The 13,988-nt window shown below is 39.2% G+C and overlaps 1 protein-coding gene across 2 annotated transcripts in view; it reads left to right on the forward strand.

The window, feature by feature from the left end:
• Positions 1 to 13,988, forward strand: part of LOC127638777 (voltage-dependent L-type calcium channel subunit alpha-1C-like) — a 145,847-nt gene that overhangs the window by 108,425 nt on the left and 23,434 nt on the right. The window contains exons 13-30 of one of the 2 annotated variants that reach the window (XM_052120502.1): positions 1,653 to 1,878; positions 2,155 to 2,356; positions 2,452 to 2,572; positions 3,145 to 3,259; positions 3,517 to 3,637; positions 3,861 to 3,930; positions 5,039 to 5,171; positions 5,504 to 5,633; positions 5,735 to 5,794; positions 5,953 to 6,059; positions 7,580 to 7,667; positions 7,763 to 7,870; positions 7,969 to 8,021; positions 8,116 to 8,262; positions 8,862 to 9,063; positions 11,552 to 11,710; positions 11,823 to 11,933; positions 13,316 to 13,399. In XM_052120502.1, coding sequence (XP_051976462.1) covers positions 1,653 to 1,878; positions 2,155 to 2,356; positions 2,452 to 2,572; positions 3,145 to 3,259; positions 3,517 to 3,637; positions 3,861 to 3,930; positions 5,039 to 5,171; positions 5,504 to 5,633; positions 5,735 to 5,794; positions 5,953 to 6,059; positions 7,580 to 7,667; positions 7,763 to 7,870; positions 7,969 to 8,021; positions 8,116 to 8,262; positions 8,862 to 9,063; positions 11,552 to 11,710; positions 11,823 to 11,933; positions 13,316 to 13,399 — 2,237 coding nt within the window. The remainder of the gene's footprint in view (positions 1 to 1,652; positions 1,879 to 2,154; positions 2,357 to 2,451; positions 2,573 to 3,144; positions 3,260 to 3,516; positions 3,638 to 3,860; positions 3,931 to 5,038; positions 5,172 to 5,503; positions 5,634 to 5,734; positions 5,795 to 5,952; positions 6,060 to 7,579; positions 7,668 to 7,762; positions 7,871 to 7,968; positions 8,022 to 8,115; positions 8,263 to 8,861; positions 9,064 to 11,551; positions 11,711 to 11,822; positions 11,934 to 13,315; positions 13,400 to 13,988) is intronic. The other variant, XM_052120501.1, reaches the window with a different exon arrangement.

The following is a 13,988-nucleotide window of genomic DNA, read 5'->3' on the forward strand; positions in this document are numbered from 1 at the left end:
GTTATGCCCCTGCCCACCCTGCACTCCTTCTAGTTACATCCTTACCCACCCTGCCCTCCCTCTATTTACACCCCTGCCCACCCTACACTCCCTCTATTTACACCCCTGCCCACCCTGCACTCCCTCTAGATACGCCCCTGCCCACCCTGCCCTCCCTCTAGATACACCCCTGCCCACCCTGTACTCCCTCTAGATATGCCCCTGCCCTTCCTCTAGTTACGCCCCTGCCCACCCTGCCCTCCCTCTAGATACGCCCCTGCCCACCCTGCACTCCCTCTAGATATGCCCCTGCCCTCCCTCTAGTTACGCCCCTGCCCTCCCTCTAGTTATGCCCCTGCCCACCCTGCACTCCCTCTAGTTACATCCTTACCCACCCTGCCCTCCCTCTATTTACACCCCTGCCCACCCTGCACTCCCTCTATTTACACCACTGCCCACCCTGCCCTCCCTCTATTTACACCACTGCCCACCCTGCCCTCCCTCTATTTACACCCCTGCCCACCCTGCACTCCCTCTATTTACACCACTGCCCACCCTGCCCTCCCTCTATTTACACCCCTGCCCACCCTGCACTCCCTCTATTTACACCACTGCCCACCCTGCACTCCCTCTATTTACACCCCTGCCCACCCTGCACTCCCTCTAGATATGCCCCTGCACTCCCTCTAGATATGCCCCTGCCCACCCTGCACTCCCTCTAGTTACATCCCTGCCCACCCTGCCCTACCTCTAGATATGCCCCTGCCCACCCTGCACTCCCTCTAGTTACATCCCTGCCCACCCTGCCCTCCCTCTAGATACGCCCCTGCCCACCCTGCACTCCCTCTAGTTACATCCCTGCCCACCCTGCCCTCCCTCTAGTTACCCCCCTGCTCTCAAACTACTCCTATATTTGTATATATCTGAATATTTTGCAATACAATTAAAATCTATTTTCTATACTATAATCAACTACTTTAAATCAGTAGTCTTATATTTTTCCATAGTTCTTAATTTGAATATGTGATTTTGTTTTTAATGCTTCATGGAGTTGTAGTTCATTGCCTCATTAAAGATCCTTATTTGCTTCAAATCAAAGTTTGTAATGTTGTGATTTATTTCAGAGCTGTTTGGTTGGGTTCATGGCTTATAGCTCTTTTATGAAGGATTTAATGAAATTCCGGTGGAAGAAATGAATGGGAAAAATACTTCCGCAACCAGATGCTAGATAAATGGACATGGCCTTTAGGTCTTTAAAATGTATGACCTACACTTTTAAATTATACAACATTACAGTAGTGTAGCCATTTAATGATATGACACTACATAACTGTACAGAAGGTCTTTAATGTTGTATAACTTATAACTGAAATACACAACACCACAATGCTGTAAATATTTAAATATACAGCACTGCTACTCTTGCCATTTCATGAAATATGACACAACATGACTGTAGCTATTTAAATATGCAATACTTCTTTTTTAGCTCATTAAATAACACTACATTACTGTAAAAGTTTAAATAAATAACATAACTGTGATTCTGTGGCTTTTCAAATCTAATAAATGTACTTCATAGTGAGTTTCTATTAGTTTTCCCTTTCAGGAGTCTGCAGTAAATAAATCTTGTTATAGTGAATGATGATGTTGTGTACTGTATGTGCTTACAGATATTGCCAATAAGGTGTTGCTGGCTCTCTTCACCGGTGAGATGCTACTGAAGATGTACAGTCTGGGCTTACAGGCCTATTTCGTCTCCCTTTTCAATCGCTTTGACAGTTTTGTGGTGTGTGGTGGGATTCTGGAGACCATCCTGGTGGAGATTAAGGTCATGTCACCTCTTGGCATCTCTGTTCTGCGCTGTGTCCGTCTGCTCCGCATTTTCAAGATCACCAGGTGTGTTACATTTAGCAGTTATAAAGATAAGTGTGTGTGTTGTATAAGAGGAATAGTTTACACAAATATAAAAATTCTGTCATCATTTACTCACCCTCATGTTTTGTCCAAACCTGAATGACTTTCTTTTTACTGTGGAACACAAAAGGAGATGTTAGCCTCAGTCACCATTCACTTTGATTGTATGGGAAAAAGGCAATGAAAGTTAATGGTGGCTAAGGCTTCTGCATAGCATCCATACATTGCATTACATTATTGCTGACTGTCCTCTCTCAGGTACTGGAATTCTCTCAGTAATCTGGTGGCATCTCTGCTGAACTCAGTGCGGTCGATCGCTTCCCTGTTGCTGTTGCTCTTCCTCTTCATCATCATCTTCAGTCTGTTGGGAATGCAGCTCTTTGGCGGCAAGTTCAACTTTGATGTGACGCGTCGCAGCACCTTCGATAACTTCCCCCAGTCTCTCCTCACTGTCTTTCAGGTTCTGCTGCAGTCTGAATCACAGCACACACTCTCCATATGTGTCTTTAAACACTGTCCATCCATGTTGGATTTGAATGTATTTTGTGATTGTAGATTTTGACAGGAGAGGATTGGAACTCTGTGATGTATGATGGCATCATGGCGTACGGAGGGCCGTCCTTCCCTGGCATGCTCGTCTGCATATATTTCATCATCCTTTTCATCTGCGGAAACTGTATCCTGCGCAGCACAATTAAATGAAGTGACACATCTGTTTTACACAACTCATGGCTCAAAACAAAGCAATTCACGATTAAAGGCATATTAATGCTTCTGGATGCTGATTGGTCAATGCAGTGTTCCAGCTGTTCTAAAATACATGATATAGTAACAGAAATGATTCAAAACACCATCTCACCTTACTACTGTGTTAATTACTGCCAAACACACATAGAATAACATTGCTACTGTTTACATGTCAGGGACTGACTGTCTTCTACAAAAGGGTGAATTTGCTTAACAAAAATTATTATTATGCATTATCCATTTCATTAAAGCAATAAAACACTCAAGGCCATATTAGCAGAGTCTACACTCCCAAATAGCAATTATTGCTTTAATGCTTTAAACGCACAATACAAATCTACTCATGAAACACAACAGATACAACACAAAGCGATTCAATGCAATATGCCACAGTGAACACAACTGCACTTCTGTTTTATTCTGCTAATTGACTGCTGTTAATATCATCTTTCAGTTCTATGTTGTCAGATTTCTCATAAAAAGCTCCTAAGCTTTAAACAGATATCCTCCTGAATGTCTTCTTGGCCATTGCCGTGGACAACCTTGCAGATGCCGAGAGCCTGACATCAGCACAGAAGGAGGAAGAGGAGGAGAAAGAGAGGAAGAAGCTGGCCAGGTTCAGTAACTCTGAGCTCAAATCAATGCAATGCGCTGAGATGGTCTGAGCAGCCATGAAACCTTCCTATGAGGATTGACAGCCTATTGAGCTCATTAAGACTGTATCAGTTATTACTTCATTAGTGTAACACTGAGACAATTAAGTACCATTTCACCAAAGCATTTTTAACCCTCTGAAGAGCCGTAAATGCAAGTGGTTAATGGGACTGTATAGTTATATCTACACACATTTATGATGCAATTTCTGTCTCACAGATCGGCCAGCCCAGAGAAACGCCAGAACTCTGAGAAACCTCCACTGGAGAATGAAAAGAAAGAGGAGAAGATTGAGCTCAAATCCATCACCTCAGACGGAGAAACACCAACTGCCACCAAGGTCACTAACAAGAGGCAACACACAATCACAAATGTACTTGAACACACACACAAATACATGGCCATTTACATGCAGAGATGTAACCGTAACTTTGTAATTCCATCCTCTCTCACATTAAGTGCGTCAAACACATCTAAATAAAAGTTTTTTAGGGGGATTCAAAACAGACTTCATAAGAGTAATTAGTGTAATCTGTTTTTGTTGTGTGTTTATTTGATTTTAGATTAACATAGATGAATACACAGGTGAAGAGAATGAGGAGAAGAATCCATATCCTGTCAATGATTTCCCAGGTATGTTAAAGCAGGTGCTAAGTAAAATATGGAAAACGCTTTTCTACCTTTTAGAAATGTTTGGTTATATAATAGGGTTGGCTGGTTACCATTATTTATGTTTTTCACCATTTTTGATTGATTGATTCCAGCCGGTGCGGCTTAAGTTTGACAGTACATTTTGGTGACTAAAGTTGCACTGGTGCAACTACGAAGTTGGCCAAATCTCTCTGTTCATGCACTGCTGTTTTCTATTGCGTATGAGAAGCATCAAGTGTCAAACTGCACTGTTAAGAACATTATATACAGTGCTGCGAGAACAAGTGGGAAGCGAGTCACAGGCTCTTAAAACTAAAAACTGCAAATGTTCCATTGATTAAATTCATTTAAATCCAGATCGACAGGGGGCCTGGGTAGCTCAGTGGTAAAAGATGCTAGCTACCACCCCTGGAGTTCAATCCCAGGGTGTGCTGAGTGACTCCAGCCAGGTCTCCTAAGCTACCAAATTGGCCCGGTTGCTAGGGAGGTTAGAGTGACATGGGGTAACCTCCTTGTGGTCACTATAATGTGGTTCGTTCTCGGTGAGGAGCGTGGTGAGTTGAGCGTGGATGCCATGGTGGATGGTGCGAAGCCTCCACATGCACTATGTCTCCGTGGCAATGTGCTCAACAAGCCACGTGATGAGATGCGCGGGTTGACGGTCTCAGAGGTGGAGGCAGTTGGGATTCGTCCTCCACTACCCGGATTGAGGCGAGTCACTACGCCACCACTAGGACTTAAAAGCGCATTGGGAATTGGGCATTCCAAATTTATTTATTTTTACTGTTATATGCTTATTCTGTATTACAGAGTGAAAAAATGGCATAAGTTTGTAGACACAGAAGGTTTTTAGTAAGCATTTATTTCTAAGCAAGATTGGCTTGTTAAGTATATTATAACATCGAATCGCAATACTCAATACTGTGATTGTTGTAATATCAAATCGAGTGGAAAATGGCAGTTCCCACCACTAGTTTTCCATCCTTTTCATACACACTGTTGTTTCAGTGCTGCAGAAAATACTGTGCCGCAGACCTTTATTGAACGTTTGAGAGGAATTCCTTCCAAAAAAAACTATTTTTCTTTGTAGCAGGAGAGGAGGATGATGAACCAGAGATGCCAGTGGGTCCTCGTCCACGACCACTCTCAGACATTCAGCTGAAGGAGAAAGCTGTCCCCATGCCAGAGGCCAGAGCTTTCTTTATTTTCAGCCCCTCTAACAAGTATGATGCACACAAACTCATACACATCAATTCTCCCCTGCAAAGGGAAAATGTAGAAACTGCACATTTGGTCAAAACTGAGTTTTAAACCAAAATCGTATCTCAGAAATCTCTCAGACTATGATCTGTCCTGTGACAGATGGGTTTGGCTCAACTATGCTCAGATTCAGTGAAAATAGAGCAAGACTTAATCATTTGGCTGGACAATCAAAAACGTGTTTAAGCATTGAAAGGCAGAACAGACCTTTAATCAGTGAATTATATTACTTAACTGTATTCAAAACCAAAGTGCATTTTTCTCTCCCTCCCTCTTCTGCGCTCTCTCTCTGTAGGTTCAGGACTTTGTGTCATAAGATTGTAAACCACAACGTCTTCACCAATTTAATTTTGTTCTTTATACTGCTGAGCAGTATTTCACTGGCAGCCGAGGACCCAGTGAAGAATTACTCATTCAGGAATGAGGTACACACAAACACATGCTGACATATGCTTTGTGTTTATAGTGCTGCTGTTAAGAGGTTTTGATATGTGTCTCTCTATCTCTCTCTCTCTCTCTCTGCTAGATTCTAGGCTATGCAGATTATGTGTTTACAGGGATCTTCACCATAGAGATCATATTAAAGGTACATTTACATTATAAAGGTAAATGTGCACCAGTTCATAAGTTAAACCATTTCATGCTATTAATATCTTCTCACTATCTCTCTCTGGCCTTTTTTTTCTCATTTTTATCCTCATCTAATTCCCTGCTGTCTCTCCATTTGTCCACTCTTCCTCTCAGATGACAGCTTATGGAGCGTTCCTACATAAGGGTTCATTTTGTCGGAATTATTTTAATATTCTGGATCTGGTGGTGGTCAGTGTGTCTCTGATCTCCTCTGGAATTCAGTGAGTACCCGCCGACTTTCCCCAACTACTGACAAACTGACCAATACCAGTGCTTCTCATGCCAAAAATAACAACAACCGATGCAGCACAACATTTTTTTTATCTCCAGCCAGTATCATGCTATTAATTTCATGTCTGACCAATCCGGAGGCTATCTGATCAGAATAATTGAAGATTTAACAACCTTTGGTTAGATGTGGCCTTCAGGTGTAGTCGGAAATATTGAAATTATGAGTTCTGTGCACATGAATGAATAAGTGAAGTCTTAAGTGTGAAACTCGGAATTCTGACCCAAGCTTTTTCAAGGTCATTAATATAAAACAGTCAACTAATGACTCACCCTATACCGTTTGTTTTAAGGATGCTAATTCATCATTTGTTAGATACCATTAGGCTTGGGATCGCTGCCTTTTTCACGCATCGATAATTCGAACATTTTCCCATTGATTAGCGATCTATATCTGCATTTTTGTATTTCAGATGTAATTAGGGCTAATCGTTGTACAATAGTCTACACAATTTGTTAGCTTCTTGGTCTGTGGTGAATCAATTGATAATTTTTTCCCTAGGGTTTAATGCTTCCGCAATAGTAGGTTGTACCTGTTTGTTGCCTTTCGCTGCACAAACCTGCCATTCGCCTGTTTATATAAGATATTAGCCAGCTCCATCAACCCAGAATCTAAAATGGTTCCAAACCTCACTTCTTTTGCCCGCCATAACATAACTTATCCACAACGAAACACTATGCGAAACAAAGATGGGGGTGACAGAGTTGAGGATAACTTACTATTAAGTACAGTAAATGTTATATCACCCCCTTGTGGTCTCCCAAAGCTATCATGTCAGACTACTTTAAACGAAAGGCCAACTGACCGTAATTGAGAAGGAACACAAATCAGGCTTCTAATTGAATTGTCAGCTAATGTTAACATATCAATGACTCAAAAACGTATCGGGAAAGGAACGTGCCAATCAACAATCGATGCATCGAAATTTTAGGACATTCCTAGATATGGGCCATGTAAAAGTGATGCAGATGTACTCCGTTATGCTTATTCACTGGTACAACAGAAAAAATAGCTTATATATATATATATATATATATATATATATATATATATATATATATATATATGTATGCATATATATTAGGCTCAAATCTGATGCAAAAAGTTATGCTTGAAAAGCTCAAACACAGTTGCATTGGGCTTGGGTAACCTTTTAATAAAATATACCATTTGCAAATAAGCAATATATTATATTAATTTTTGATGTATTTTGACCAGACCATGTGTCACTGTTAAACCAAAATTTAAAAACATAAAATGTAGTCATTTTAATTGCAAATCTTTTAAATTATGAATCAAAAACACTCTAATCCAGGGATGTATAACTACAGTAAGTAGCAGAAAATGTTGTTAAATAAACAGGGAAATCTGTATAGTGTTGCTGCTGCTTGGTCATCCAATCCATTATTAGTTGCTATGATTGGTGGTGCCTGACTGTGCTGTGATTCACAGGTCAAGTGCCATTAATGTAGTGAAGATTCTCAGAGTGCTGAGAGTATTGAGGCCCCTAAGAGCAATCAACAGAGCCAAGGGCCTCAAAGTGAGTGTCTCTCTCTCATTCACATAACATTTGCTTAGGCCTGCAATATGCTGAGTAATGTTCATTTTGATTGGGGGGTACGTGTGTGTCCACAGCACGTGGTCCAGTGTGTGTTTGTAGCCATCCGCACCATCGGGAATATCGTCATCGTTACCTCTTTGCTGCAATTCATGTTTGCCTGCATTGGTGTTCAACTCTTTAAGGTAAGTCCTACTGTTTCACAAAGCATTTTTCAGTATCGGGCAGATCTGTGTTGTAATATGTTAATGCATAATAACTGATTCTGATTTTGTTTTACCAGGGCAAATTCTTTTTCTGCTCAGACACCTCAAAACAGACACAGGCAGAGTGCAGGTAACATCACTTTCTTTCTGGATATAAAGTGTTCATTTCATTAATAAATGGCACAAGGCTAACTCGTGTATAAATATGTGTGTGTGTGTTACAGGGGGTTCTACATACAGTACAAAGATGGGAATGTTGGCAAGCCAGAGAAAGCTCAGCGTACTTGGGAGAACAGTGACTTCAACTTTGATGATGTCCTGAAGGGCATGATGGCTCTGTTTGCTGTGTCCACCTTCGAGGGTTGGCCAGGGTGTGATACATACACACACACACACACACACACACACACACACACACACACACACACACTCATACTTCTAACACACTGACTTTTAAGCCTTAGGCAGAGACACTATAGGATGAGTCATTCACTCGTATACATATAAATGGGAAAAATCGCAACGCTTTGGCGGCTGTAGATATGGAAGCAACTCCAAGCACTCTTAACAGATACAAGGGACATTCACCTTTTTCATAGCGACATCACCTGTCTGTTTAGTCGATTCCTCAGGCAGGACATGCACATTAGCTGGACCAGCCTGAAAAGTAGCCTATTTTGCAGGAATTTAGCTAAAGCAGCACAATTTATGACACCATAGTTGTCAGATTTTATTGCTGGTTTGAAATGTTATTCTAATCTTGACATCAGTTTTGACCATTTGGGTCTTAATTAATACCCATTCAAGTAGATAGGTGCTGTATTTATATGACTGAAAATAGCTGCCAGGAGAAATTATGAATATGGCTGCCAAGTGACCTGACATTTGCCTGATGTCTCTACATCCTGAATCATGCGGTCGTTCTTCTCTGATGGTGCTGACAGGACGTTCTCTTTTTGTTCTCCCATAGGCTCCTCTACAGAGCTATAGACTCCCATTCAGAGGATGTCGGCCCTATCTACAACTACCGTGTGATCATCTCTATATTCTTCATTGTCTACATCATCATCATCGCCTTCTTCATGATGAACATATTTGTAGGCTTCGTCATAGTAACATTTCAGGAGCAGGGAGAGCAAGAGTACAAAAACTGTGAGCTGGACAAGAACCAGGTACCTGTGTTTAATGTTCTGCACTATGCAGATCATGCTAGTACTGAGAAAAATACAATAAATCATCTTATCAGTGGCATATTGGTTTAATTGCAAGTACATATATTTAATGGTTGAAATGAACAGTGTCTCTTGTATAGTTTTACAGTTTAATTTATATTAAATATTTCATTCCAGTTTAGTTAAGGTTTTGTTACTTTTCACTCTGACTGTTAGTTAAATTTTTTTTTTTAGCATATATTAGTTTTATTGGTAACATTTTACAATAAGGTTCCATTTGTTAACATAAGTAAATGTATTGGGTATCATGAACAAACAATTAACAATATATTTTTTACAGCATGTATTTATTTTTGTTAATGTTAGTTAATAAAAATACAATTGTTCATTTTTAGTTCATGTTAGTTCATAGTGAATTAACTAATGCTAATGCAACTTTTAATAAAAAAAAAAATATTAGTACACTGGTGGCCAAAAGTTTGGAATAATGTACAGATTTTGCTGTTTTGGAAGGAAATTGGAACTTTAATTCACCAAAGTGGCATTCAACTGATCACAAAGTATTGTCAGGTCATTTTTGATCAAATCTAGACAGACCCCATTTCCAGCAGTCATCACTCCAACATCTTATCCTTGAGTAATCATGCTAATTTGATCATTTGGTACTAGAAAAAAAGAAAATAAAAATATCAAACACAGTTTAAAGCTATTTGGTTCATTAAATGAAGCTTAAAATTGTCTTTGTGTTTGTTTTTGAGTTGCCACAATATGCAATAGACTGGCATTTCTTGATGTCAATATTAGGTCAAAATGGCAAAAACGAAACAGCTTTCTCTAGAAACTCATCAGTCAATCATTGTTTTGAGGAATGAAAGCTATACAATGCTTGAATGCTGAAGATTTCATACAAAGGTGTACACTACAGTCTTCAAAGACAAAGGACAACTGGCTCTAACAAGAACAGAAAGAGATTAACAACTAAACAAGAGGATAAGTACATCAGAGTCTCTAGTTTGAGAAATAGACACCTCACATGTCCTCCGCTGACAGCTTCATTGAATTCTATCCGCTCAACAGCAGTTTCATGTACAACAGTAAAGAGAAGACTCAGGGGTGCAGACCTTATGGGAAGAATTGCAAAGAAAAAGCCACTTTTAAAACAGAAAGACAAAAAGAAAAGGTTAGAGTGGATAAAGAAACACAGACATTGGACAACAGATCATTGGAAAAGAGTGTTACGGATCTTAACCCCATTGAGCTTTTGTGGAATCAGCTAGACTGAAAGGTGCGTGAGAAGTGCCTGACAAGACAAACTTTTGGTCGCCAGAGTATATGTTAAAATTAACATTAACCAAGATTAACAAATACTGTAAAAGTATTGATCATTGTTAGTTCATGTAAACTAATGTTGTTAAATAATGTTAACAAATGGAACCTTATTGTAAAGTGTTACCTTTTTATTTTATTTTATTTTATTTTATTTTGCTGCCAAAGTGAATGTTACTTTCAACATTATAGTATCTTTTTTTCAGTTTAACTTTTTTCCAACTGTGTTAGTGTATTTTATTATTATAATTTTTTAGTTAACACAAACATTCTTTCATTTCATTTTCATTTATTTTTAATTAACGATAATAACACTGTTTTCTTGCTGTGTCAGAAATTTTCATTAAGTGGCAATATTTCCCCACTGAATTTGATTCTCAGTGGTGTTTTTGTCTTTATGATGGCATATTTTTTTCTAAACCTTTAAAACATAAACTGTCTCAGAATGTTTTATATGTTCATACCAAATAGTTACATTTACAGTATGCAGCAAAATGAGTACACCCCCTCTGAACAAAGATATATTTCTATTTTTCAATGATTACTATTACAATTCATGCAAATTTAAATGTATTAAACATATACTTAATGACAAAATCAAAAGATATGTTATCATTATCTGTAAAATCATTCAATTAGACAGCTTTAAGTAAACGGTTCCAAAAACGAGTACACCCAGAACACATTTTGTTAAGTTTTATATTGTAACTTTCAGGAGGGTGTCCTCATATTTGCAACATGTCCTTTCATCATTTTGATTAGTAATTTTTTTCTTGTTTAGTATTGACATGTTTCATTAATATCTGATAAACCAGAGTAGCTTAAACGCCACATTATATACATGAACACCAAATATGTCTTATATGTAAAGAGAAAGAGCTGAACTTGTTAGGTTTCAGAGGGGGTGTACTCATTTATGCTGTGTTCTGTAAATGATTCATTAATACAAATTCTTAAAACTGATAATTTTTTGCCTCTTACCCTAAGAATAAACTCAAAATCAATGTATAATTTACGTAGTATTATGGATAACTAGGATAGAATAGAATATTACAATATTATGAACATGCATTTCGTACCGCCACATTTTGAATTTCATATACAGTTTATCAGGAGGCATTTTTGCCCCGAGCCCCCCTAAATTGTGTGTGTGTGTGTACAGCGTCAGTGTGTGGAATATGCCCTGAAGGCCCGCCCCCTGCGCAGATACATCCCTAAGAACCAATATCAGTACAAGGTTTGGTATGTGGTGAACTCCACCTACTTTGAGTACCTGATGTTCACCCTCATCCTGCTCAACACCATCTGCCTGGCCATGCAGGTCAGTATCCTCAGCGATTCATGGATTGGTTTAAACTACATTACTGAACTTATCAAAATACACAAATCCATCTTTCAGTTTTTAATGGATTTGCTGATGTTTGTGTTCACAGCATCATGGTCAATCTCAATCCTTCAACAAAGCCATGAATATCCTCAATATGTTGTTCACTGGCCTCTTCACTGTGGAAATGATCCTCAAACTCATCGCCTTCAAACCCAGGGTATGACCACCACACAGCCCCGCCGTCAGACACACCCTCCACAAACCCCGCCCCTTCAGACACACCTTTGTTTTTGCTTGTTTTACGAACAGGGCTGATTTTTATGCCATGAATTAAAGTTCTAAATTAAACAGTTAGTTTTTGAAACTTCAAGACATTTCTGTAAAAATATTCTATGAAAAAATTATGCTTCATAAATGTAAATTTATTATATTGTCTTCGGGGTTTATAGGATGTATCCTACACAGCATGCACTGACTGTATCATGTGACACTGGGCCTTATTCACTAACCATATTTGTGCACAAAATCTGCGTAAACAAAGAAATTATGATTCATCAGTAAGTTTGCAATAAAATTGATTCTAAATTAAAGAAAACATTTTTGGACCAACCAAACACGAAATGAATGAGATTTCGTGTTTGGGCTTCATTAACATTAGAATGAGGGTTAGAACAAATTCATGTTCATATGCACCTGTTGTGAATCAGGTGGGAATTTTTTATGAAAACTTTTCCTATGTGTATTAATACGCAAATTATAAGCGGTTTTTAGTGAACAAGGCCCAATGTTCAGAATTCTGTTCTTTTGCAGTATATTACTCAATAACCAATTTTGCAGGTATCCACTAGGTATTTATTTTGTTTGTTCATTTGCTTGTTTTGTTTGTTTTATCATAAACTGTTCTTTTCCAGTGGATATCACTTTGCTTATCATCCGAAATATCAGATCTCACCTATTTAATAGTGCAGAGGGGGATATACCTTTGACCTGAAAAGTTTTGCTGTGATTTCTGCCCAGTTGAGCTCATTTTCACCTGTTGAGGAGTAAGATTTTTTTTAGTAAATGGTTGGACATCATTTTTGAGTCTCTCATTCTTCCTCAGTTCCCAGAACTGAGTTACAGCTTGTCTGCCTAGAAACATAGGACTGACAGTAATTCCAACAGTTGTTATTTAAAGAGATCTATGTCTCGCATAACTTGGCTGCCATTTCCAATCCTTTAAAGGGCTACTGTGTGCAAATCAGATATTTTTGTTATCTGTTTTCCTCTAAGACAATCAGAATTATCCAAGATTAGACAGACATGCTGTCACACTTCAACTAGAGCCCTTAAAACAAGTTTAAATTAGCCCACTAATGGAGAACATTAACATATATGTAGGTACACATATAGATTCACTGGCAGGCAGCACTAATCAGTGAAATTCCAAGCCTAGAATAAAGTTGGAATGTAGATCAGCTTATTTTGTTGTGTTGAATAGTGATTGGCTAACAAGCGCTTGGGATGTTGATTGTGCGTGCAGCGCTGGTGCTGGTCAATTCTGCATCTCTAACTGCCCTCTCTTACCCCTCACCCCCACCTCCCCCTCGTCCTGTGTAGGGTTACTTTAGTGACCCCTGGAATGTCTTTGACTTCCTCATCGTAATTGGCAGCATTATAGACGTCATTCTGAGTGAGATCAACGTAAGTACATCGCCACCTCTCTCTCTCTCTCTCTCTCTCTCTCTCACACACTCTCTCTCTCTCTTTACTCATCAATTCTCTCTCTTCCCATCTTTGCTGTCTTTCATCCACCTGTGCTTCCCTTCATTCTCTGCTCCTGCTATCTCCTCAAGTCTCCTCATTTCCCTTTCTGATGGCTGCTGTGGCTGGTCGCCCTCTGGTGGTGAGAGGTTTAGGGCACACGTGCAGGAAAGGGGTTCGGAATAGAACATTTGTCGCTAGACCTGTGAAAGAGAGGGCGCAGACTTTGTTTTCTTCTTCCAAGCTGTGATGTATGTTGTTTTTTTGTAACTAACAGTCACATCTGAACTAACCCTGGAGCCCTGCCCATTTTTTTAGGGTGTGATTTTTGAGGGACTGCCGCTGTGGAGCATGACAGGTCCGGGGTCATCATGGGAATCTCTGATTTAGTTTTTCTTTCTCACACCCGTCATTTGATTTTATGATTTTTTTTCCTCATGTCTTCTGTGAGTTAAATGTCCACATGTAACTGTTTTCTTTATTTTCTCCTCTCTCCTTTTCTTTTTCATTTTCCTTTTGTTTTCTGTCC

This window comes from Xyrauchen texanus, chromosome 47, assembly GCF_025860055.1.
Source record: "Xyrauchen texanus isolate HMW12.3.18 chromosome 47, RBS_HiC_50CHRs, whole genome shotgun sequence".
Taxonomy (NCBI): domain Eukaryota; kingdom Metazoa; phylum Chordata; class Actinopteri; order Cypriniformes; family Catostomidae; genus Xyrauchen; species Xyrauchen texanus.